The 23992-nt window shown below is 43.9% G+C and overlaps 1 protein-coding gene and 1 long non-coding RNA gene across 16 annotated transcripts in view; one reads left to right on the top strand and one right to left on the bottom strand.

Moving 5' to 3' along the window:
* The first annotated feature begins 5757 nt into the window (after positions 1 to 5757).
* Positions 5758 to 20820, top strand: LOC138105008 (uncharacterized). 3 transcript variants are annotated; one of them, XR_011148352.1, is made up of 5 exons: positions 5758 to 6000; positions 6147 to 6203; positions 7430 to 9122; positions 9896 to 9941; positions 20294 to 20820. It is a non-coding gene; the product is annotated as an uncharacterized lncRNA (long non-coding RNA). The 3 variants fall into 3 exon arrangements; XR_011148351.1 differs by lacking the exon at positions 20294 to 20820 and adding an exon at positions 11673 to 15711 and having other exon boundaries at positions 5759 to 6000; XR_011148353.1 differs by lacking the exons at positions 7430 to 9122; positions 20294 to 20820 and adding an exon at positions 11673 to 15711 and having other exon boundaries at positions 5781 to 6000.
* DLGAP1 (DLG associated protein 1) overlaps positions 15844 to 23992 on the bottom strand; it is a 254699-nt gene continuing 246550 nt past the window's right edge. For all 13 annotated transcript variants that reach the window (XM_069004530.1, XM_069004525.1, XM_069004521.1 and 10 more), the window contains 3 exons: positions 21586 to 21677; positions 19554 to 19706; positions 15844 to 16727 (listed from right to left, as the gene is read on the bottom strand). In XM_069004530.1, coding sequence (XP_068860631.1) covers positions 16518 to 16727; positions 19554 to 19706; positions 21586 to 21677 — 455 coding nt within the window. In that variant the 3' untranslated portion in view covers positions 15844 to 16517. The remainder of the gene's footprint in view (positions 16728 to 19553; positions 19707 to 21585; positions 21678 to 23992) is intronic.

Genomic DNA, 23992 nt, shown 5'->3' with positions numbered 1-23992 from the left:
AGTTAACTGTGTCCTGCCTGTCAAAGTCTCTTTTCATTTGCCATTTTTCTTGCAGCGCTCATGCAGGTATTTTTAAGAACCCTTGGAGTACTTTGTACTTCTCTTTAAAAGTGATTTAGTGTTTTTTTTTTCCCTTTCTCTACTTGGCATCTTGCAATTGTCAACTTCCTGCCTGGCTTTTTCCCAGTAGGGATTACTGGCACAAATACAGCTCATGTTCACTTTTCAGGACATTACTTGTTTTAAGTCTCCTGTTCATCAACTGCTGGCGTTGTTACTACGTCTCTATCCTGTTTCACTGGTTCAGCGGGTTCTTCTCCCATGAGTTCCAGTGTTCAGACTGCAGGAGAAGAGATTAGATTAGCCACTCACTCTAGCAAAATGTCACTTAGAGCTGTTGCTGTTCCAGACATGATAATTGTACCCATGTGTGCTGTATGCGGTTCAGTGTCTATTCCAGTCCCTGTCACGACAATGAGTGCCTGCAGTTCTGCACACACAGAAAATCACATAAACCTGCGCTAGCTACGCTACAAAGTAAAAACTCAGGCTGCTTTCTCCATTTACATTTTGCATGCACTCCTACTGACAGCTCAAAGCCATTTTGCTCACCCTTCCTTTCATTGAAAGTGGCTTTACTTGCCTTTAGACTCCTTTTTCTTTCGAAAGCTGAGGCGTCAGGTAGGGGACTACAGCTGGCAGGAATCTCAAGTCCTGCTACACAGATTTGCAGAGCAGGCAGGCTTTCTCCAACAGGCCGACTTCACAGCTTTGTAGCGCTGCAGTGCTGCTTCATTGTGCAACATGAATCACAGTCCCTGAAGCTGACGCAGCCATGAATAAGTTGCATCTGTCTCCCAGCTAATCTGTGTCCCACTGGATAGCAGGGTTTCTGCCAAATTCCATGTGTTTCTACTGACAAACAAGGTGTTGATCTTTCAGCTGTTTACACAATGTGTAATAAACCTGTAAAAACGCACAGAGGTAGCAGTGCTTTGAATTGGTTAACTGGGGGGATGAAGGGGGGGGTTGGGCACAGGTGGCAGATTGTGAGTTGAATGAGTGCAGCTGACAACCATCTAACCCTCTCTATTCTTGAACAGATTCTCTGGGACCACAGACCAGAGCTGTGTCTGCTTTCTTTAATTGCAGCCTATGCAGTGTCTGCCTTGGGCACCAAGCCCTATCTCTAGTTGTGTGACCCTCTCAGAGTGAAGAACCCTTGTCTGGGCATATATAAACCCTGCATGTGGTTTTTGTTATGAGTCTTTCATCACATCATTTAGCTGATGATGAAGAGGATTGACCTGACTACGACGAGCACGGGTCAGTCCCAGAGCTGTGGGTTTTGCAGTAGGTATATCTATGTGTGCATGGCTTCTCAGAGTCTTTCCATCCCTGCAGTGTTGCCACATTGATGGGGAAATAATGCCCTGGAGCTCCTCCATCAGTGACATTTCACAAGTTGGCAGGACTCACTTTCTTTTTGGGAATACTCATTTTTATATGTAGTAGTACAGAAATAATTCTCAACTGTGGGGCCAGTAGCTTTACTAGTATGGTATTCAGTAAGTATACAGAGAATGTTTGATCCTGCCTCTGAAGTCCCTACAGCCTGATAGCTCTGTGGGAAATCATGTGTCACACACTCCATACTTGCTTCTGCTTCCTCCCCAAAACCAAACAGTTAGGGCCTGAGTGGCTTCCATTAGGGATAAAGTATTTGGTTTCTTTAACTGGTGTGTCCTATCTAGTTTTAGCATAAACCAAGTGTTCTTCCCTATCTCAACTTTCCCTCTGGTGTTCTAGCTCATTTGCAGGAGAAAAATTGTTTTTTTGTTGATTGGCAAATAGATTTTAGTGCTTCGCTGGAGGCCTTTGGCCTTTAGAAGCCTCTCCTCTAGAAGCTGTTGATGGAGAAGACAGTCTTGATCATAATTTGCCATCAGCTTATAGAGTTTATCAAAACACAATTTGTGTGTATATATTTATATCTATGCCCTATATATATATATATATATACTAGAAAGGATACTATACATGTATTGGTCCTGGTATTTACATAAAAAAAATAAAGAACATCACTTGACCAATGTGAGAAGAATGTGATGTCCCCTGGCTTGCTTTTATGAATTTGTCTTGGAAATTGTTCTGGATAGCAGACACATAACTGATGGTAAGGATCACAAGAGTTTTGTAATTTTCATGAGTAAGCATTCAGCTGTTCTGCCAGAGCCTGTAATTTCACTTCCTTTTCTAGTCTGCAATGTTCTGATTGCTTGACCTTATATCCAATGTTTTATTTTGCTTTCCATTGTACTTCTAGTTTGATTCCTTGTTTGAACTCTCCCTCTATCATTTCTCTCCCTGTTTGAGAGTGCTTACACAATATCATGCATAGTCCATTTAACCAGGTTAGAGATATTTTGACTAGTTTTGTACTGTTTTGAAAGGCATCTGATCTCTGCTACTTCACTACACTAACCACAACAGCAAATCTTGCTCTGATGCAAACAGATCAACTTCAGTTCATGAGAGAAAGCACATTTTCCCTGCGTAGATAGCTCAGCTTTTTTCTAACTTCTGCTTTTTTTGTTGTGACAGGGGTAAGCCAAAGAGAGAAGCAATTAATAATAAAATCAAATGGGCATTTTCAAAAATGGAGGGATTATTTTTAGTTTTGAGTAGCTGGTGTTGCTGGTTTCAGCATGCTTTCAGAGTCCTGGCTCTTCTGCCATGAGACTTCTCCTGGTGAGGTGTGAAGCAGACATTCCTCTGCCAACCTGAACTAAAAGGTTAGTTTAGGTTATCGTATTAAACACTGCTTAGGCAGTTGCTTCATTCTTCATGTTAAATTCAGCTGGCTTGTGTTCAGCCAAGGTATTTCCAGTGATGTGCTGCCAGCTTTCTCCAAAGGCCTCCTCAAAAGTCTTTCTTCCTTTGCTGGTGGTACATGGAAAACACCTCCTGTAAATATCTTGGTTTAGTGTATAGATTTGCATCTGCAAAGCACATTTTGTGTGTTGTAAAGCAATCAGTCCCTCCACCTCCCTTCCCCTACCAAACATACCTTGACCCCTGCTACGGTGTCCATGACACCTGGGGCAGAGGGGAATGTCCCAGTCACCCTCTGAAGGGAGAGTGACACCCCTTACCATCTCCTTGGATCCTAGGAGAAGGTGATGGGACATTCAGGTCTTTCCATGGGAGAGTTCGCACTTGGTCCTGCAGCACCTTACTCCTTCACCTGCATGTGATCACGGAGTGCTGGTGGTCTTGGGGAGGGCAGCATGTGAAGCCCAGCTGGGTATTGTGCCAACACCCAGCAGCACTCTCTGAGTTTCCTCGGATGTAGCAGTGTGAGTTTAAATAAGCAGAAGGCATGGAAGGAGGTATGGGGGGCTGCAGTAATTTCTCTCATATTTACACTGATAAGCAACAGGTATTTCCGCTGTGAAAATTTTAGTTTCCTTTGCTTTTGAAATGCAGTGATGCAGAAGCTCAGGTTTCCTTCCACGGGGTCAGAAGAGCAAGGAGGGCTGCATGGACCAGCTGATGCTTGTGTTGGCCAGACTCTCCCCATCTGGCAGAAATGACTCATCTGTGGCATGACCCAGCCGCTCCGTGAGGCTTGTTGAGTTCAGGGGGAGTTTGACTTTAGATCCACTATTTCCTTGAAGATTTGCCTTTAGTCCTTGCCTTACCCCAGCCCTCATCTGCATTTGCTGTCCAGCCTGGGCTGAAGTGGGCTGCCCCAGATGCCTGCCTTCCCGGCGCCGGTGGTTCCCTTGTTTTAGGGTGTGGGGAGCTGCCATTCAGAGCTGAAACTGCTCCCTCTACCTAGGGCTCATTACATGCCGCTTCCTCTCCTGCTGCCAGGGGCCTGGACAGAGAGCAGGGAAATCACATGCAAGGCGCTTGTAAAACCCTCAGCCCGGTCTGCCACTGAAGGAAGAACTGGCTGAGCCTCCCTCTCTGCAGGATGGACTTCCTGCCCTAGGAAATCCCCTGCTGTAAGGCAGCCCAGGAGATCCACCTTGGGGGATCTGAAACTGCAGCCAGTCAGCACTGGCTGGGTACAGAATGAGAGCTATGGGTTTTTAGAAAACCCTAATAAAACCTTTTGGTTATACATAAGAAAAAAAACAAGTGATCCTGCCTGCTCCTAAACTCTGTGGTTTGCCTAAACTTACTTCCCTGGGATACATTGGAGTTTGATCTTTGAGAAATGATATCTATAAAGCCCACATGTAAAAACTTAACTGTTCCAGCGTTAGGATCATGATTTGCCTTTGATCCTGTAAATTGTTGAACCACAACCCTAGTCGTTGCCCAAGGACTGCAGGAAATGTGCACAGGGTTATGCAAATCTCTAGGAGAGGGAATGTTCTGCAGGGGTGGGGGGAAGATGGCTCTTGCCGCAACTGTCAGTCTCTGGATTGCAGCTGAATAGTTTGGCAGTCCCTGCGCTGTCCCGTGTCACCCCACTGCCAGTTCCCACGGCTCCTACCCCTCTCTGCTCACCGTCCAGTTGTGCAAGTCTGGAGCGGCGAGCTTTTTTCAGATCTCCCCCTGTGTGCGCTGGTGGCATTTACAGGCAGAGTCTGCAAGCTCGGTCCTCCGTCTGCATTTTTCTCCAAACCACCACTGCGAGTGCAGTGTTCATGTTTTGCCTCTAAATCCCCAAGACTTTTGCCGGCTGGGGATATTTGCATGGGGTGGATCAATCTGAAAGACACAAAACAATTTCTTTGGGAACCTTGAGGGGAGCTAAGCCTGCACTAGAGACCAACCAAGGCAGGACAACAGCAACAACACAGCAGGGACATGGCCAGCAGATGGGGAGCTGTCAGGCAGGACTTCAATTTTGTGTAAAATGTGAATTTTCCTCTTTCCCAGATTTGCAGAGGAATACTCAAACCCTTGTAAAGCGGCAGGTTGGGTGTAATGTGGAACACTACATCAACACCACATTCAAAACAAGAGTGCTTGACATCCTAACTATGGCTCAGGGTAACAGATCCTGATAAAAAATAAAAGTAGAGGTTCTTTGATACCTTCTCTGTTCTTTTTTTTTTTTTTTTTTCTTTCTTTCTTTTTTTTTTCTTTGGGTGTGTAAGCTAAGTGGCATGACACTGGACTCTGGTACTTCACAAAATTTACTTTTTTACTTTACGCATCAAAAGGGTGGGATGAGCCCATCATTGCCCAGCTGCCCTGGCAGGGCTCCCCTGGCAGCCGTGCTGTGGTGTGCTGTGCCGGGGCAGGCTGTGCTGCATCCAGAGCACAGCCCAGCCTTTTCCATAAGCTGTGTATGCTGCACAGGTACAGGGGCTGTGCACGCCAGAATGTGGGGCAGTACTGCATCAGCTGGGCAGGAGTTTGTTTTGCTGTTTCTGTTTGGTTTTTTCACTTCGGTGATAATTCTTACCCAATGCACGATCTCTGCTCTATGTACTTTACTACTCCTTGTGATAATCAAAATCCGGCCCTGAACTTTTTCACTACAAAGGAAACAAGAACTTTGCCCCGTTGGCTGTTAACAGGGCATTTAGTGATGCCGCAGCCTCTTCTCACGTGCAAAACCCCCAAAAGTCTGTGGAAATCAAGGTTATGCTGATGACAGAACGCTTATTGTTTTTTTCACCAGTGTGGGTGGAGATCAGGTGCTTTGACAAGACATGAAATTTCTGGTGTCAGGCACCCGACAGGTCGGTGGAAAAAACCCTTTAAACACCAGGACCGCCAATAACATGCTGTGTACGGCTCAAAGTGCAACCTGTGATGGGCTCAAAGCGCTGAAACATTAACCAGACCTTGGGCCACCATCTGTAGTTGCCGCTCGGTGCCCACACCATCGCTCCCGGGAGCGGGAAATGAGGGCGGCACTGTTATTATCCGTGTGGAGAAAGGGCGCAGCGGTGTTTGCACAGCGCGGACGGAAGCGCTGGCGGCGGCCCCGAGGCGCTGGGCGTGCGGCGGTGGGGCAGCAGAAACAAGGTACGAGCTTCCCCGTGCGGGCAGCAGGGAGAGGCCGAGCGCTTAAATCGCAGCCTCCGGCTCTGGTTGAGGTGCTCTGATGAGCACTGCCGCGGTGGTGGTGGCGGCGGGAGGCTGTCCTTCCATGTCCACGCTCTTGTTTGCAGGTATAACCTGCCTCTGGCGAAACCCCTGACTCTAAGCCTCCCCCGACTCCAAATGAGGTAAGGCTTGTGGGAAGAATAAATATCATTTATGAAATTGCAGGCTGCACTAGCAGGGGAAAAGGAGAGTGCTAGAGCTGCTTCTGGGCCCACACCTCAGATGGTTTGGAGCTGGGTGGTGCTGTGGTGGTGTTTTCTTTTTAACAGTGGTGAGGTGTCCTGGAGATCAGATGAGGAGATATGAGGAGCCAGAAAGCATTTCTGAGCATTCAAGTGTTGTAATCACGTTACTGCTCCCTGAGCTCAGCTGACACAGGAGACAGGTAAACATCTCCCACTGCCCAGGTAGATGACGGTACATAAATCTCCAGAACACCCTGAGGAATAACAAGTCTTTTGCAACTTTGCCTTTGAACTCTGAAGAAGTTATGCTTGCATGATGGATGGCAGCAGCGCCCAGCTGTATTCTGAGGCATAGCACAGCTCCCAACTCCCTTGCAGAGGTTTTATCCTCAGCTGGAGTAAGTGTACAGCAAGCTGTGCGTCAGTGCTGACTCTTGCAGCTGTAGAAACTTGTCATTTCATTTCCAAACACCAGCACCCTCAGCAAGGCGCTTGGCCTTGGGCCAAAAGCCATTCCTGTAGTGTCTCTTCCAGCTATATACATGTGTGATGTTTACTTACCTGATTCCTGGTGTGGGTTTCTCTACAACCACTGCCACATATCTGTGTCTTGTCAGTGTGGCAGCATTGGGAGCAGCCTCTTCCATTACCAGGTCTTAGAGTGAGTTTACCTGAGAGCATGTCCCTGTTCAGCGGAGCAAAGTGATGCTTTGCCCTGCTTGTGCTGAATCGTTGTTACCTGGCAAGGGTTTGGGAACTGCGAGATCATATTTTATTGTAGCATGTTACAGCTGCAGAAAAGGTATTGGATTCTGGGTTTATATCAAAAGACTAATTCTTGATTAGGATGATAAAATATTTAGGTCTAGAACTTTTCCTTCACAGCAAAGTAAAGTAAATTGCTCTACTAGTAGTGGCAAAAGAAAGGACATGCTCATTTATGATGCTTTAAATCAGACAAATCATTTCTGAAGACAAATAACAGAACTATAGCAGAGAGCTCTGGTGCAGGGCTCCTTCTTAGATTGTAAACACCGCAAGATAGAAACCATCAATATTTACACCGTGCTCAGCCCAGCACAGTGCAGCTTCTCTTGCTGGGCCTTTGGAGGCACTAATAGGAATATTAAATCACGCTGAATACCTTCTTGCAATATTTACAGTTTAACGATAACGAAGCGTGTGTGTGCCAAATACTGTGGATTGTGACCATGCACCAGAACCAGAAAACCTGTGATGAGGCCAAGCCTTGTGATATGACCCCCAGCTCTTCCCCCTGCTTATCACACATGCACTGCAGTGGTTGGGACCCTTTCTGGTGCTCCCAATATTCATCAGAAGCAACTTAGAAGGAACGATGCGAGAGTAAGTGTGTTACTATGTGAGCTGTCACTAGTCGTGCCAAGAACTGTGGATTGAAAAGTCAGGGCGGAAAAAAGGCATTAAAAATACCACTGCTATGTTGCCCTTTGGGCTCACAGAAACGTGACACAGAGAAGAGTTAGCCTTTTGCGGTTTCATGTTTCCCTGACCTTTTAAGAGAGGAAGGAAAAAAACAGATCCAACTTCTGCTCCCAGTTACAATGTTGGAAGTCCAGAGCAAATACACTGCCTCCTGAGGTGCTAGAGGAGAGTTTCATGTTGCCTATTTAAAAATCAGAGAGACAGAGAGAGAGGTGAGGTGTAAAGATAATTTAACAAAAGCTGTGTGAGTTGAAAGATAAGCCTCCATCCCAGGCAAGTGTAATTATTGGTGTTTGAGTGTAATTTTGGTGTTTAAGGAGAGCCATTCAACCTGCTCTGGTGGGATTTCTGTCTTGGCCTCAGTGCGAGTAAAGCAGAAAACACGTGGCTCCTAGAACACAATGCCCTTGTACCGTGTGAGTGAGGGATGTGCCACAAGGGAGGCCTCCTGGCCACCAGCACTGCAGCTGACAGCCCCTGGCAGTGGCAACTACTGCTGATGCATGTGGCAGGGATGCTGTGACAGCACCTGCAATCACACCACTCGACACTTGGGACGGCCTCGAACCATTAGCGTTAAGCTCACACATGCTACTTGACATGAAAACAATTCCAGTTAAAAATAATTTCCGAATTGTTATTTTGGCTTATGCAACTGTTGGCCTTTTTTTTTGTTGTTGTTGACAAACAAAATCTGCTTGGATTATACTTTAATGACAAACTCTGCATGCTTCACCAGGTTTTCTTTGTTTTGGCTTGGTTTCCTGGTTTTATTTCCCACCTTCCACTAAAGAAATTTTTATCTCAGAGAGAAAATACAGGAGGTGGGCTGCTTCCTACCTGAAATCCCAGCCTTGACTGGCAGATGCTGATAGACATGAATCATCACAATGAATGCAGTACAGCACACAAGTAGCTTTTTTTACAAGCACAGGGTTGTTAAGCAAAGGATGAGAAACACGTGGAGTACACTGCAGTTTGCTAATGTATGGCTGGGTTCCCAGGTCCATGTACATTCTTGCAGACAGGTTGCAGTTGTCACGATGCTATTGCCAGGAAAGATGTAAACAAAAGGAAACCTCTTGTCAGTTGAAGCATTAGGTTAGTAATACAAAAGAGTACTTAATGGAGTCTTTCAGATCGATACATGCCCTCTGTTTGTCAAAGATGTTCTTTTATGTGTAGTCATACAGCCTCTTTGATGTAAGTCACCAGTTTTTACATTTTTTAAGTAACAGCAATATTTACTATGTGGTGAATCAGAGCGGCGAGCAAGATCATAGGATCCTCTTGCAGAGGATCACGACTTAAAATTCGTGTGCTTTAGGCAAAGCTCTTCTGGATTCACTTGAAGACTGACACATGGACATGTTTCCATTGAAGTTGCTACAGGTTTGTCTTTATGTATGCCTCTACTAAATTTTATAGCTGGCAATTAGTCTGGGATGAAGTCTGGTTTCTCTCCCAACACTGCAAATGCAATTGTGTAACTTCATTAAAATTCAAAGCCTGGTTCTTATGCTGGATTAAAACAGTAGATAGCAAGATGTAAAGAAAAGTCACCCTTTAAAACTCTTCTTTCCCACTATGACAGTTTACCTCATGGAAGCAGCAGCCATATGACCTGGATTACTTTTGGGTTGTGTTTAATCCACACCACATTCCCCTAGAGTTGCCACTGTTTCAATAGCAATGCCCCGCCCTGTGCAAGGCCTGCTGTCACCCAGGGGCTTGTATCTCCCTGCCCTCAGCTGGCACCATGATACTGCCCTGGGGCTGATGCTACCTCTGGGGTTTGTGGAAATGGTGGAATTGTGGTCATGGTGGTACTGATGCACTAGGAAGGGATGTCACATATTTAAAAGCTGTTTACTGAAACATTGCTCCAAGGTGGGAAGGGATTTCCCCCTTCAGCTGTTGCTACAGGTGTGATTGTCCCACAGCATAGCAAAATGCCATCTCAGCTTTAGTGCATCATCTGTGAGCTGCCTGACCCGTATGATTTTTTTTTCCCTTTTGTTGTCAATTATTGACTGGAGAGATGAGGAATGACACATGATTAAGTGCATCAGTTATCTCAATTTCCTTCCCCTTAGGCCTAGCTTAGCCAAGATTTACCAGAACAATCTACAAAATGAAGACGTTTCAGTATTTTTTTTTTTCAGGTGATAGGAGTTTTCTTCTGAAGACTGACAAAAGGGCTGGAGCACAGTGAGTTATTATTACAACCACTTATTAAAAAAAATAGAAAAAAGGACATGCTGTAAGATAACAAATAATATAGCCCAACTGGTGCAATGCAGTAAATTTTCAGTGCTACAAAAATATCAGGGATGATCACAGTCCTGAACACACACTCACAAAGCCATTCCAGATTGCAATTGTGAGCACCCATAGTCAGTACAACAGGAGAAAGTAAGATATAGCATTTTAGGGACATGACTTTGATAATTCTCTAGTTTGAAGCCAGGGATAAGTGATAGGTTGGACATTCCCACTGGGGAAATAGGCTAGTTACATCGGAATGGGTTATCTTTTGCTATTCAACATCTCAGCACCCTAGTTACCATCTCCAAAGTAAGGTGTTTGCCGCAGCACATGGTTGTTTACACAGCGACTTATCTTACCTTGGTGAGATATTTGATACCCATAAAACATCCGTCACACTCTGTCCTACTGCTTTTGTTTAACTCAAGGCAAGGCCCATCCCTCTCCCAAAACCTTTGACAGCTTTGAAATATGGCAGTGTCACCGTCCATGTAGCTCAGGGGCTGTGCAGTTGTTGCCTTCTCCAGAGGCTCTGCAACAGTATTTCCCTCAGTATTTCCCTGTCTTTGAACAGAGGTGGCAAAATCCGTAAATGTTTCCATTCTGCTTGGCTGAAAATGAGGAAAAGCTCGTCACTCTGTCACAAATAGTTAAGTGAAGAATTAATATGATATTAAGGCCTCTGCACCAGGAGTAGCCCGTAATAGGTGGAGGCAGTGTCACAACTCAGCTTGTTTTTTAATACAGCCCTTTTTTCCCCAGTTCTTTAGTGTGTGTTTTTTTTCCGCTCTGGGTGGAGCGGAGCTGGGGAGGTGATGACTTACCTGCCACAGCTCAGTAGATCGCAATCTGGAACTGGCAGAGTGTTAACACAATGCCCCAGCAGAGCTTTTCTGTCTCTAATTTCAATGATTATGTTGTTACTGGATCAGTGAAGAGAACCATGAAAAACACAATTACCAGGAAGCCCTGTTCCTTTTCTTGCCCCTTTGTCTCACTGCGAGTGGGACATGTGACTCACGGAGCAATAGAGGACCGGCTGTAATCACACGCACTACCGAGAAGGGTGCTGTCCGCTGATGGGACCCAAGCGTGGGAAAGCCTGGCTGCTGGCTGGAAGGGCCAGTCACGTCATGTTTTGCAGCTGGCATCAAAATGCGTCCTGATGAATCAAGTGAGAGCAGCTACCTTCTTCTGCCACAACGGTGGCCAAGCAGCCGTGCAGAAGAGGGGCTGTAAAAACCTCCCCACGTGCAAAAGCACAGGGAAGGGATGATGTTGTGAATAAGCTTACTGTGACAGCAGAGCAATGTTTTATAGGTCACTGGCATAGCAGCAGACTATAGGGAAAGGGGATGAGTATCTTTCAGCTGTGAGCGCTGGTCTCAGGTTTGCTCGGTGCAGGACCATGGCTAAGTGGGACTGACCCGACCCTGTTACGTGATGCATAGTGGGAAAAGAGAAATTCACTTGCTCTCTGCACTCCAAATCATGTATAAACCTATGACCTCAAAAACAAATACCAGTAGCAGCAGAGCAGCCAATATTTTTATCATTAATTGCTATCAAAAATGTCAGCTCAAAGTCATCAGATTTGATAGGCGAGCATGCTCCAAACTGACGGCTGAAGTGAATTATTTGCCTATTGCGTGATGCAAAAACAATGTCTTGCAGGAGAGACAGACATTGGCAAACAAACTGGCAACAAGATATGCTTCTGGGGAAGGCTTCTGATTTGATCTGGAAGGAAACATTGAGTAGAAATAGGGATAAAGTTTACCTGCATGAAAGACGGGGTTGCGCCATGCCTTGGACTTCATAATTCTGCTGGAGAACAGTGAGAAACATACCTGCTGTTTTACTCCCTCTGAGCTATCCTCATTACAAAAAGGTACCAGACACCTCAGAAAGGTTTTTAAGTAATAAAGCATTTTTTCCACCCCATCCCTGGTGCATTCATTTATCAGTCACTAACGAGCACATAAATTTCAGCATGTGAAGAAAAATCCCTTCATCTTGGGATTTTTCCCCAGAATTTTCCCTGCCCATGGATCTGTAGCATAAATCTTTCTGGCGTTTCTGTGCTGAGGGTCTAAGCATGGGCAGAGTACATGGTGCAGCACTGGCACACTAGGTACTACAAAGTGAATCAGGACCTGTTCAAGTACCGGTATAACCATGAACAACATCATCCAGGACATGTTTCTGTGGGATTTGGTGGCTGTCTTTATTTCACACAGTGGGAAAAAACCCCATCTGGAAGCAGGATTCCAGTGAAGGGAAAGTTAGCTATGCCTGCCAGGGATCTCTTTTGCCCCTCAAAATTCAGACATCATGGGACATAAGTAGAAAATGAAAGGGAAGGAGAGAGGGGAAAACCAATCAGGCTGGGGTCTTCTTGCCACTTCTTTTGAAGTCCCCAGCGTAAGTCCTGGCATCTTCAGTGGGGTTTGGCTGGGCTCCGTGCAGAAGTGCCTTTCAAGATTTTGCTAAGGCTCAAGGCCTTGATCACGACAACTTTTATGCCTATGAGCAACTCTGTGCAGATGAACACTTCCAGGGTGCTCAGCAGGATGCTTCGGATGAGACTTTGCAGGGCTGGTCTTAAGCAATGAGAGCTTAAGAGAAACATTCTGCTTGTCGTGCTTTTATCCTTGACCACATCAAATGAAATGCCTCGGCAGTTCTGGAAGAACGAATTTGCATTGAAAACCCACAGCTCTTACAAGCAGTGCATTAATTATTTTATTAATTTGCTCTTTTTACATTATGGGAAACATTCATCTATTTACATTTTCCTGTCCACACACAAACCAGATAGATAATCCTATGGAAACCCAAATCGTTAAGCCATAAAAACACTCTCCTCTGTCTAAAGGCTTTCAAATTTGTGTCTTTTGTTTCAAATCAAAAACATTTTAAAATCACATTTGGGAATGCAGGTAGGCCAGTGATTTACATTCTACTTAAAATATGCATTTGATCATTTTCCTTAAAAAAAAAAAAACTGAACAAAAAAACTAAAAACCCCAATAAATTCACAAAGATACAGTTTAAATTAAAGTGATAGTGCACATCAAAGCATTAAGGGAACACCAATAAATAAACAAATATATTACAAATAAATTATTTCTATTTACCTTTTCAAATATTAAAAATCTTTAATCCATTTCTTCATCTTTCTTTACAAAAAGATTATGAGAATTTTATGGAAACATCTGCAAAAAATATAATAAATACCTCTTTTTTTTTTTTTTTTGATTTTTGAAGCAGGAGACAAAACCAACCTTTTCTAAAATTTCCCCCAAGAAAAAAAAAAACAACAATAGTTTAGTCCCAAAGTGAAACAGAATATAGGCATTTTTAACATACACTGGGCAGTTTAGACTAAAAACAAATAGTTACAAATTATACTAAAACAGATGATGGAGCAGATATATTAGCATTAGTGTTGGTAAATGAGTCAAGTGGTTAACTAGTGGCATTCTAGGGGCAGAATTATTTTATTTTATATTTTCTGGTATTGGCTGTATTTTTAATATTTTGCTAAAAAACTAGGCAAACATTATAATAACCTCTCCAGTGCCAAATGAATTAATAAGCATTCAGCTAAGAATAAAGTCATTTAAAATAGATACAAAAAATATTCTATGATATACAAATACAGTAATTTGTAATGTACAAGACTAGGTAGTCTTCACTTTTCTGCTTTTTTAGGGGGGAACTTGCTGGATATAAATTTCTGTAGCCACTTGTCAACCAAAGTCTTAACTCATCTCTCATAAAACGTTCACAAAACGAAGTAAGTCTGAGACACAGCTGTGAATGTGGACTCTCACCTAGGTACTGCTTTGAATACTTCAGTACAAATGAGTTCCAAATAAGTAATACTTCCTATGACTATATATGCTCAAAAGTGGCAGTTGGCACTATTACATACTGCAAACACGGTGATGTTTTGTTGCTGCTAAAAGTTAAATGCAGTGTTTCAAAACTAGCAAATACACTGGTATTCAAACGCTTAGAGGGTCAAACCTTTTGAAGCTCCTGTAACACCAAGCACTCTAGAGTTACACTGGATTTCTGATTACTCTAGTTAAAAGTCTTTTATATATTAAATTATTAGCCCTTATCTTGTAAACCACAGCAGTAAATATTTGTGCCCTGTTTATAAAGACATAGCTCAGATATCGATGGCTTTGAGAGGTAGCAAATTCTCTAGTGGTTTTAGTATGCTCTCATGAAAATACTTGGTGCCAGAACCTATTACCTCTCCTATTTTCTCGAATAAAATTAAATTAGCACCTGGCTATGATGTCATAGGAAAAGAAGCTGTCTGGCATGGTCTCGATGAAGAGTTTTAGCAAGAGCTTAACTTTTCGATGACGATTTTCAACGCTTTTTAAGTGCAAGCTGCAGAATTACGCCACATGTGCAGTGGGATTTTTCACTGCTTGGACTGTCCATACAGGTCGAGCAGCCATGGGCACAGCCAGCCAGCACTGGCACGCAGCAAGGGCTGCCACCCGTGCCCCTCCATGGTGGGGCTGTCCTGTGCCTGTGCTCACTGGGAGCAGAAAGCAGCCTGCCTTCCCCTCCTGCATACCCCTGCCCTGGCAGATGGGGTGAAGAGCACGCAGGGAGCAGCAGAGGAGTCTGGAAGACGTCGCTGCAGGACTGCACACGCGCTGAGGACTGCACAGTGCTCCGCTGCCCACACCAGTCCTGTCACCCAAAGCAGCCCTGTCACCCAAAGCAGCTCACGCTAATTCTGCTGGCAGCAGCACGTGCCAGCTAGGCACGCGTGTGCGCACTCACACACGCTCACACGCACGCACACAACTCGCTTTCAGCAACATGCCTGACATAGCTTTCCTAATGTTGGCACAAGAGATTCCAGTAGCAGCGTGGTCGGCATCGTTCCTCATCAGAGGAGCTGGAGGACAAGATCCTGCCCCAGCCAGAGGTGGCTGGAGGGAACAGACACACAGGAGTTGACCTCTCAGGCTCCTCTCTGGCCCTATTATCTGCCATTTCCGCCCACTATTAATGAGCTACTTAGGATGCATATTTTTAGTGATTGCAAAACAATGGCAGAAGCCAGGGTAGGAAGGCTTGTCGTGAAAAATATTAAGTTCATATTGATCCCATAACTTGTGAAAAATAGTCTATTGTTCTTGTTCAAGTGAGTACTTTATACTATTAAGAGGAGGCTGAATCAGAAATTTACTCCTAAATATGGACGGTTTGGTGATAAGCAGTCTGAACTGTAGCATACAACCAGCTGTGGATAGAGCAAAGCAAGCCTGGCCTGGAAAAGCATCAGAGGCTCCATGTACAGTAATTCACCTACAGGTGTCCGTGTGTGGCTGCATGGACGTATGAGATTGGATGGTCCCACCGAGATTAAGACATCAACAAAACCAAGCTTTTTTCTTTTTTTTCTTTTTTTTTTTTAACCAATATAATCCATACAATACAATACAAGAGGAATTGACAATACAGTACAATTTTAAAAATTCTTAATACTTGGACAAGAAAATCCTTCTTTTATATTATCTCTTCAACTGTCATTGCTTCTTATCTCCTTCCTTTTTACTCTTTTATTGCCTTTCAAAATAGATTATTTCCCTGGAAGATCGAATTTACAATCTTCTGCTGATTGAAATGTTTAAGTAGTGATTGATGAAATAAAAATGAGGCAGTTTGTGCAGCTGTGAGTGTGCAGGTATCATTCCACAGGATCTTTTATATCCCTCGCCATCTCACCTGCGGGATATACTTCCCACTTTTTCACCTGCCAGAGCTGTGGGGTTTTTTTTTCTTCCCCCCCTCCCCACTCCCACCCCAGCTCCCTCCCCTTGTGTGACTCCTTAATTCAGGTGAAGATGTGATTCGGAGGTTTAGAATAAAGTGCGCCATCTGCTTTAAAAAAAACAGTAATAAAAAGAGGGGAATCCGAGTCATAGCTCCTTTCATCTTTTGTGAGGAAGACGGCAGAGTCCAAAAGGATCACCCTGCATGACTGAAAATACCAAAGTCCCCTACAGTTTGATATTGCTGTACACTGGGTAACAGACTAGCTTTAGGTCAACTAAAGATCATGAGTAAGTTAAATGGAGCATCTACTGTACAGGTGCGTGGGTGTGTGGAAGTCTGAGCGCTGCATTTATTTGTTTCAAACAGAAAAGAAAAAAGGATCGTACTCGTTTACATGAGGCGAAGTGGCAGCATCAGTACATGTGACAAAGCATCGTGATGACATGGGCGAACCTTCAGAAAGCAAGGGTGATTAGAGGACATCTCTCGGAGGACCGACAACTACGCCACGGCAGTGGAGTTCACTGGGAGCATCGGGGCAGCTGTGTACAGAGAGAGGGGAGGGGGAGAGGAGGGTAGAGAGAGCGAGAGAGAGAGGAGGAGGTACAAATACTTCGTGGTGACCTTGAGCAGGAGCCTAGAGGGGCAGATTATACATGAGGCTTGTCTTGCCAGAGAGAGTCCTCCGGTTGGATCCCTTCATAGCCTGGTCTGGGCTTCGGGGATGTATATCTCAATGCTTTCGGCGCTCTCGGTAGCTGAGTTCTGGCGGACCGATGCAGCGCGCTTGGCAGCCATCAGCCGTTTCCGGGCCTCTTGACGCTGCGAGCTTTCCAGAGAGCGTTCTCGTATGAGTGGCACCTGACCTTTCGATGGCTTCTTTGGCACTGGAGGAGGGACCCTTCTCTCCTGATCAAAGCAGAAGGTTAATGGCATTATACAGCTTCTCAGGGAAAGGTGGGAAAAACTAGGATATGTCAGTAGTTAGAACACACATTTTACCTAAGGTTTGTTAGTTCTTATCTGCCTTTCTGTCTTCAGTCAACTGGCTTTTGTGCTCAAGGGTTCATAAACATAGGGCAAGGGCAAAGGGGAGGGGAGGGCCGGCCGCCGTGCTACTTCTCCTCGGGGATGGTGCTGCCAGGGCTGAGGCCCCCACTGCTACCTGCTTAGTGCCAGGGACTAGGAAAGAGACCGAGCTCTCGCCACTGGCGTAGCCAGGAGGGAACGCTGCTCTCAGCAGAGGAACTCTGGAGAGCCCCAGCTCCTGGGCCACCCTCTTCTATCCGTGCATAGCGCTAGATGCTGCTGCAACACGGAGATGCCATGGCTTTGGTGTTCCCAAATGCAGATGGGAGCTAGCTGTCTGCAGCTGGTGCGTCAGAATAAGGAGTTTTTAAAAAACACCATATATTTATGTATCTATTTCGTAGCAGTTTAGTGTCTGCTCAAAAATCCCATACTCTGGGTCTCTCTGCCCAAGCTCACACACTCTGGCCTCGTGCTAAATAGGCATGAAGCTACATTCAGCTAGAAATAGAAAACTATAGGAAATAGGAAAAACTTAAAAACAGTTAAGAGAACATGCATTAATCATCATGGTGGCAGCTAGCTCCAGATATGTGACCAACAAGGAGGACTTTTATGTATATCCTGGTGCATGTACACACACATACATACACAAGAAAAGAAAAAAAGCCAACAAAAAAAAACCCTCAGAGAGGGATCTCTCCCGCAAAAGAAAAGTGTATTCAGAACTGAATTTCAGGCGTCCACAAAGACTTTGTCAAGTTAATTAGATTGTCTTTTAAGTTACATCCCCTTCCAACTGTGAACACGGTCTCTGAGCGAAGGGATTTTACCACACTACAAAGGTCCCATTCTGCCCTTTCGTTTTCTCTCATGCTGCTCACAACAGATTCCATGGCTCAAAATATAAAGGTGCTTAGTTACACTTATTCATACTTTGCTTTTTCTCTCCGTCCAAGGATTAATCTATGCTGCTTAAAAGGGCCCAGTGGCAAAGGCCAAAGGCAAATATCAATTCGCAGAAAGTTTTTTCTTCCTTTTTTTTTTAAATCCTTTTTAAGAAAAGAGATGATCTGTTCCATCTAAAATCATAGACAAATGCTGTTGAAACAGGAACACAGTGTAATTCTTTAAAATCTTTACCTTCCTACTGTAGGTCCCTTTCTTCAGCACTACTTAACTTCCTTTAAACCGTTATAGTCTTCTTTTTGTTGGAAACTCTTTGAAATGTTTTTCAGAAGCAAAGAAAAGGCACATTTTTTTTGAGGAAAGCTCTCATTTCTTACTGCTGCAATTGCAAACAGCCTACCCGCTTTACTGTAAAAGCTAATGAAAGACCATATACCAGCATTTCTGTGCATGCATGTTTGGCATTTTAAACTTCCTTTTCTGATAGATACTGGAAAAAAAAAGAAGATAAGAAAATGACTTGCCTTCAGTACCTTGGGCTAGGAAAACACATTCCCATTCATTCCCCTACAAAACACACTAGGTTTGCACAAATGGTGTGAACATGGCACTCCTAAGTCAGGAATGAGTATTTAGTCTTGATTGGAGGAGGAGGAATAGTGCTACCAGCACTGCCTGTACAAGCTTCCTGCTGCAAGATTAACGGGGTTTGATATTATTATGGTTATTTGTCCAAAAGAAAACACCACTTTGGTCATCGGCAGCCAGCTGACCGTAAGCTGGGGTAGCCAGGACTCCTGTCTGAGCCACTGTACCTGTAAGTCATGCTCCCCCTCCTTCTGGTGACCCTACCTGTTGGCTGTATTCATTGCTATCAGACCAGTCACAGCAGAAATTCAGCCACCAAATTACATACCTATAGGAGTGTGACATTAGACCGTTGATTCCTCTAGGAATGGGTCTGTGTTCTAAGCATTTTCTGAAACATTTGTGTATTTTGGCTCACCCAAGTGCTGTTTGTCTTGAGGTGGATAGTGAGGAGAAAAAAAAAGGTGATGGTGCCAAATGAGAATGTAAAGTGAAATGTGACTCACACTTGGAGATGTGGTAGCTTTTTATGGTGACAGAAGAAGACTACATTTACCAAAAAAAAAAAAAAAAAAAAAAAGGAAAAAAAAAAAAGACCAAAGCTCCAGATGATTTTTATGTTACCTCGGGTAAACAACACTACTAGCAAAGTGAATGTGTTTGTGAAATCACCCATTTAAAAAAAGCCCCCCCCTAAAAAAAAAACCAAACAAATGGACAAAAAAATGTAGTTCCTTCATGTAAGATTTTGGAAGGCATATTTTTGATATTGCTGTTTGTAATCTGGCTACCAAAGTCAGCGATGGTTACAGTGCTTCCCTAGTTTTTTCAGTAACACAACCTAGAACTCTTGCTGTATGCAATAATATGAACCGTAAATGTGATTTATTTAATTTTAAGAATCAATATATAAGGCAGTTCCTTCCAACGATTGATCGTCTAATATGATTAAATGTAAAGCTTAACAAAGTACCACATTCCCATTATCCGATTCACAAAGACAGATTTGGTTTAAAAATATGCCTGAAACATATTACAGATAATATCCCAGATGATTATTATGTAAACATTGTTATTACAATGAAATTAATTTGATATGAGCTTCATTTCACATTTTTAACGTCAGCGCTGTAACACAGAGGCCTATTTAATCTGTCCAGTATTTGTGCAGGGTTTTAAATGAAGCATACAAAATCTACAGTGTTCTACCTTCTTGTCATGAGGATCCATCTGTTTCCAATTATTGGCCTTTAACTGATGAAGTTCATCAAATTTCATACTAATATTTTCTATGGACAACTGCAGCATATCCCAAAACCCTGCTAAATCCTGGGAGGTCGGCCGTGGATGTGCATTAGGATTCTGTGCAACAGAAGAAAAAAACATGTTGGCTTTAGTACTTCTTAATGTAAAGCATTTGTGCAAATGGTTACGAATCTCGCTAGCAAAGCAGTTTGAGCAGATCCAAGTGATGGATAAGACCCAGAGAGAGGAGCAAAGCAAAGCATTACTTACTGGCGGGTTTTATTTCGAGGAGTCTGGCTCGGTGTTGAGCTGCTGTGCCCTGCAAACCCCCACTCACCAAAGGCAGCGGGTACCCCCCGCAGACTAAGGGTAAAGGGTCCCTGCGGCAGGAGCTGCCTAGGGATGCTCCTGGGCACAACTGGTGGCAATCCTATCTGCACTGAAATGAATTGCCAGCCTCCTCTTCACTCTCATGAGGAAGGATTCGCCCCCATGCTTACGCTTGTAAAAAAGTGATATCTGTGCAAATGGACATTTCCTGCATATGCAAATAGTGATAGACCAATGTGTGAACACTTTTTCTACACTCTGAGAATGTAAGCTTTACAAAAATACACCATTTCAAGTAAAATTGTCTCTTATACACCTCAGGCCAAATTATTCTTTTTTTTTGTTGTTGTTTGTTTGTTTGTTTGTTTGTCAAGAATAACCTGTGCAGGGTGACAAGCTCAGAAGACTACATGCAGAAGCACAGTAAACCCTTTTTTTTTGGAAGAATGAAACTGGGACACAGGTGGGGAGCATTGCTTTGTGTGTGCAAACTCATCAGCCCAACAGCATTGCTCAGAGGAGCACATCTGGACAGTCAGCATCTTCAGCACAGCTTGGGCCAGAGGCTGGTGACCCAAGAAATCCTGTCCTTCCTTCTGTCCCTTCAGTGCACCACGACTCTGAACGCTTTTTGCATGCAGTGGGTGTACACGAAACTGTCCCTGCTCCACTGGCAAGGTTAGTATGAGGGAAGGCTTTCTACAGTTTCCAGCTGAAACTCTTTAATTAAAATGAGATGTTGCATACACTCACTTCAACCCTGCTTTTCATAAATGCTGAGGAGTCTCTACACCAGTCAGCAAGGTGTCGTGTGTGCCACGGCCTTGTCAGACTACATTGATATACTGTTATTAATTTTGTTGTTAATAAATAAATAAATTACTAGTAGCACCTTGCATGATGTTTTACATGGCTCAAGTTTTACTTTGCCTTTAGTTTTCTTCCTCTTCAGAAGCAATAAACCCAAAAGACTCAGTTGCTTGCCTCATAAAATTTCTATTTGCACTTTTCACAGTCACACTGACAACAGATTTTGATAGGATGATTATACCATGAAAGGTGCAATTATTGAAAACAATAAAGTATATATTTTTAGAATCATAAGGAGACCAGAGATTACACTTTGATTCCTAGTTTTTCAGTGCTTGACACTAGCAGGTTGCCCAGTTGTAGGCTGTTACTTGCAAAGATGTGCAGTCAGAAGGCTTTTTCAATTTTTATGTTATGAATTGGAAGTCTTATGAATACAGAGCCAATTTCTGTTGCATTTGTCCACTGAGGCAGGTTTTAGTCTGGAGCTTGTTTCCCAGGAACACATGGGAAAGCCCAACTGAAGAGATTTCTGGTCTACCCTCAAAGACCTTAAGATGCTGTACCCATCTGTGTGCCCATGAACTCGAGGGTCAAGGGACAGACCCTTGCTCTTCTGGGGTCAGTAGCAGAGCCTCCTGATAGTTCACCCAAAGCTTTTTGCCTTTATTTTAAGAATCTCAAGCTATTGTGAAACTCATGATGACTCTGACAAGTTTGAGTTACTCCCAAATTTATATCAAGGCCTTTACTGGAAAAGCTGCTGCGTTGGTCAGAAAATCAGTTTAGTTTATGTAGGATTATTCACAGGGTTAGTAAAAGGCACACAGTAGTATCTAGCAGAAAAATTACATACCAGGTTTTCTTCACAAAGTTCTCTGAACTGGTAAAATTTCTGGGCCATGAGAAGCTGGGCACTGCCCACTGCAGTTCGAATTTTCCCTAGAACTGAGAGAAAAAGAAGAGTAAGTCACAATGCTTTCTTAGCTGTAGGCAACTAAAAGCCTATAAAAAGAGAGGAGAAAGCTGTGTTGCAGTCAGCTCTGGCTTTCAAAAGGCATGTTATCTTTCAGTCACAAAAAGAGAAATGCTGATAACCTAAGGTCAGATCTCCACTAGGCAAAAATATGTAAAAAAATGCTGCATCTTAATCTCATTCCTCCAGTGAGACCAGTTGTAACCGGTTGTAATGACAGTGTAAATATGGCTAACCAAAAGCTTTTGCATGCTGTATAGAAAGCTCACCAGAGATGTCACCACTCATATCACTATGACCCAGGCTCAGGCTTTGAATGAAAACCCAGCTCCCTGCACAAGGACATGCAGCTCTCAAACCCTGTTTGCTTCTCCACCTCCCTTAGCAACTCAGGCCTTATTGTCAGGTATAGCTGGGTGTTGCTCGATCAGAGCCTCAGAAAGGGGATGATTGTTTTAGTGCATGCCAATTAATCTCTTTTGGACCCTCTGAATACTTTCCATGAGCACAATCCAAGGCCGCTTCTGCCTTTGAATTCAAATGCCCGGGAGTACTTCAGGGAGCAATCACACCCCGACCTCTCCTCCTCGCTGGTGACTTGGAGGGAGGTGTCAAAGAGTCCTAGCACAGCTCCTGCTCTGTCTGAGGACTCCTTTGTACAGACAGCTGGGTACTTACTGCCCCTTTGGACTGACCGAATGCTGTGAAGGGCTGCAGTGAACCAGAAGACAGCCCGTAGTAAATGCCTCTGAATAAAGCAGGAGCTCATACTGTTTTGGTTGCATTCAACCTCACTCAGACACAGAGGTTTTTCTGCTGCCAGGGGTAGTCGGCAATACACTGCCCAAACCCAAGGCATAGACTGGTGCATTCAGGGTTTGCTGAGTTCTGGTCCAGGGGGAGACTGTGTGTGTGTACTTGTACATGTGTATGTACACGTGTGTATGTGTGTACCTCTGTGTGTGTGAAAAAAGAAGCAAGAATGCAGAAACACTGTGGAAAGGCAGACACAGCCTCAGCTGGCAGGAAGACAGTGAATCCAGAAAAGAGAGTGTGAATTTAGGAACTGCTGAGTGAAAGAATTGATGCTGTGAGCAAGAAAGCAGCTACCGATTTGTTTGACACTTTCAATGCTCAGGAAAAAAACCAAAACTGCCTTTAAAAAACCGGCTTGGCATCACAGATTTATCTGGCTCCTTCATTGATTTTCCCTCTCAGCTGAAGCAACTTACTATCCCCAATTCTCTGGTTAACAAGTGATTAAAAATTAATTTAATCTAATTTTTAAATATTACCACTTCCTTAATGAAAAACATGAATGGCAGGCGCTGTGTCACAGTTGTCACTATCATTTCTACTCAGAGATATTTGTATTGTTCCAGCCCTCAAACAGACACAGCAACTTTTCCGTGACAAATTTACAGCCTGGATGTATGAGAAAGGTGAAGGAGGAACAGGAAAAACAAGCAGATGAAGTGGACTGCTCAAGGGGACTGAATTGCTGGCAGAGCCTAGAAGACATACTAGTCCTAAGCTGCCATCTTCTGCACCATCCCTTGAGCACTTTTTGCATAAAAGCTAAGACAGCGTTAACAGAGCTCCTCTGGGAAAATACTGCTAGTTATTTTGACTTACCACAATGAAAAAAAACAAACAACCAAAACCATACATACATAAATACATGTAACAAGATTTTTTGCGCTTCATCAGTCCAGTGACTGGCTGCAGTGCTGGCTACCAGAATGCCACCATTCAGCGCTTGGGAAGAGAAAGGCCTCTCCAAGGGATTGAGTAGCCACACACTAAGCAGACTGGCACAAATACTCATGATAAACTGAAACTCGATCCACAGTAACGTGAAATCTGTGCTCTCCTCCATCAAGGCAAATGGCTTTTCCTCAAGCAGCCTTAAAGCTCACTTCTTAAGGCTGTTGAAGGAAAAGTGGGATGTGGAGTTCATTTATACTTCAGACATACAAAGGGGGGTAAAAAAAGGGGGAGGGAAGAGAGAGGCTTTTCACATTTTTTCAGAACCTATAGGAGAGAGCTCTGTGAACACACACAGAGTCCAGACCTTCATTTTGTTCCCAGAACTCGGCTCAGCACTGCCAGGAAACAGCCGTGAGCTGGAAGATTCACTAAGCAGAATATTTTCAGCATATTGCGCAGGGAGTTCTGCACACAACTCTCATTATTGTTAGCAAGGCTTGCGTGTCTAATTCTATGCGCACAGTGCTGAAAATGGACCCCTTGGTGTGTCTAGCCGTTTATGCAACCCAATATGCAA

Source organism: Aphelocoma coerulescens, chromosome 2 (genome assembly GCF_041296385.1).
Source record: "Aphelocoma coerulescens isolate FSJ_1873_10779 chromosome 2, UR_Acoe_1.0, whole genome shotgun sequence".
NCBI classification, from domain to species: domain Eukaryota; kingdom Metazoa; phylum Chordata; class Aves; order Passeriformes; family Corvidae; genus Aphelocoma; species Aphelocoma coerulescens.
Note: the sequence above shows the minus strand (reverse complement) of the source record. Positions and strands in the feature narration are given on the sequence as shown.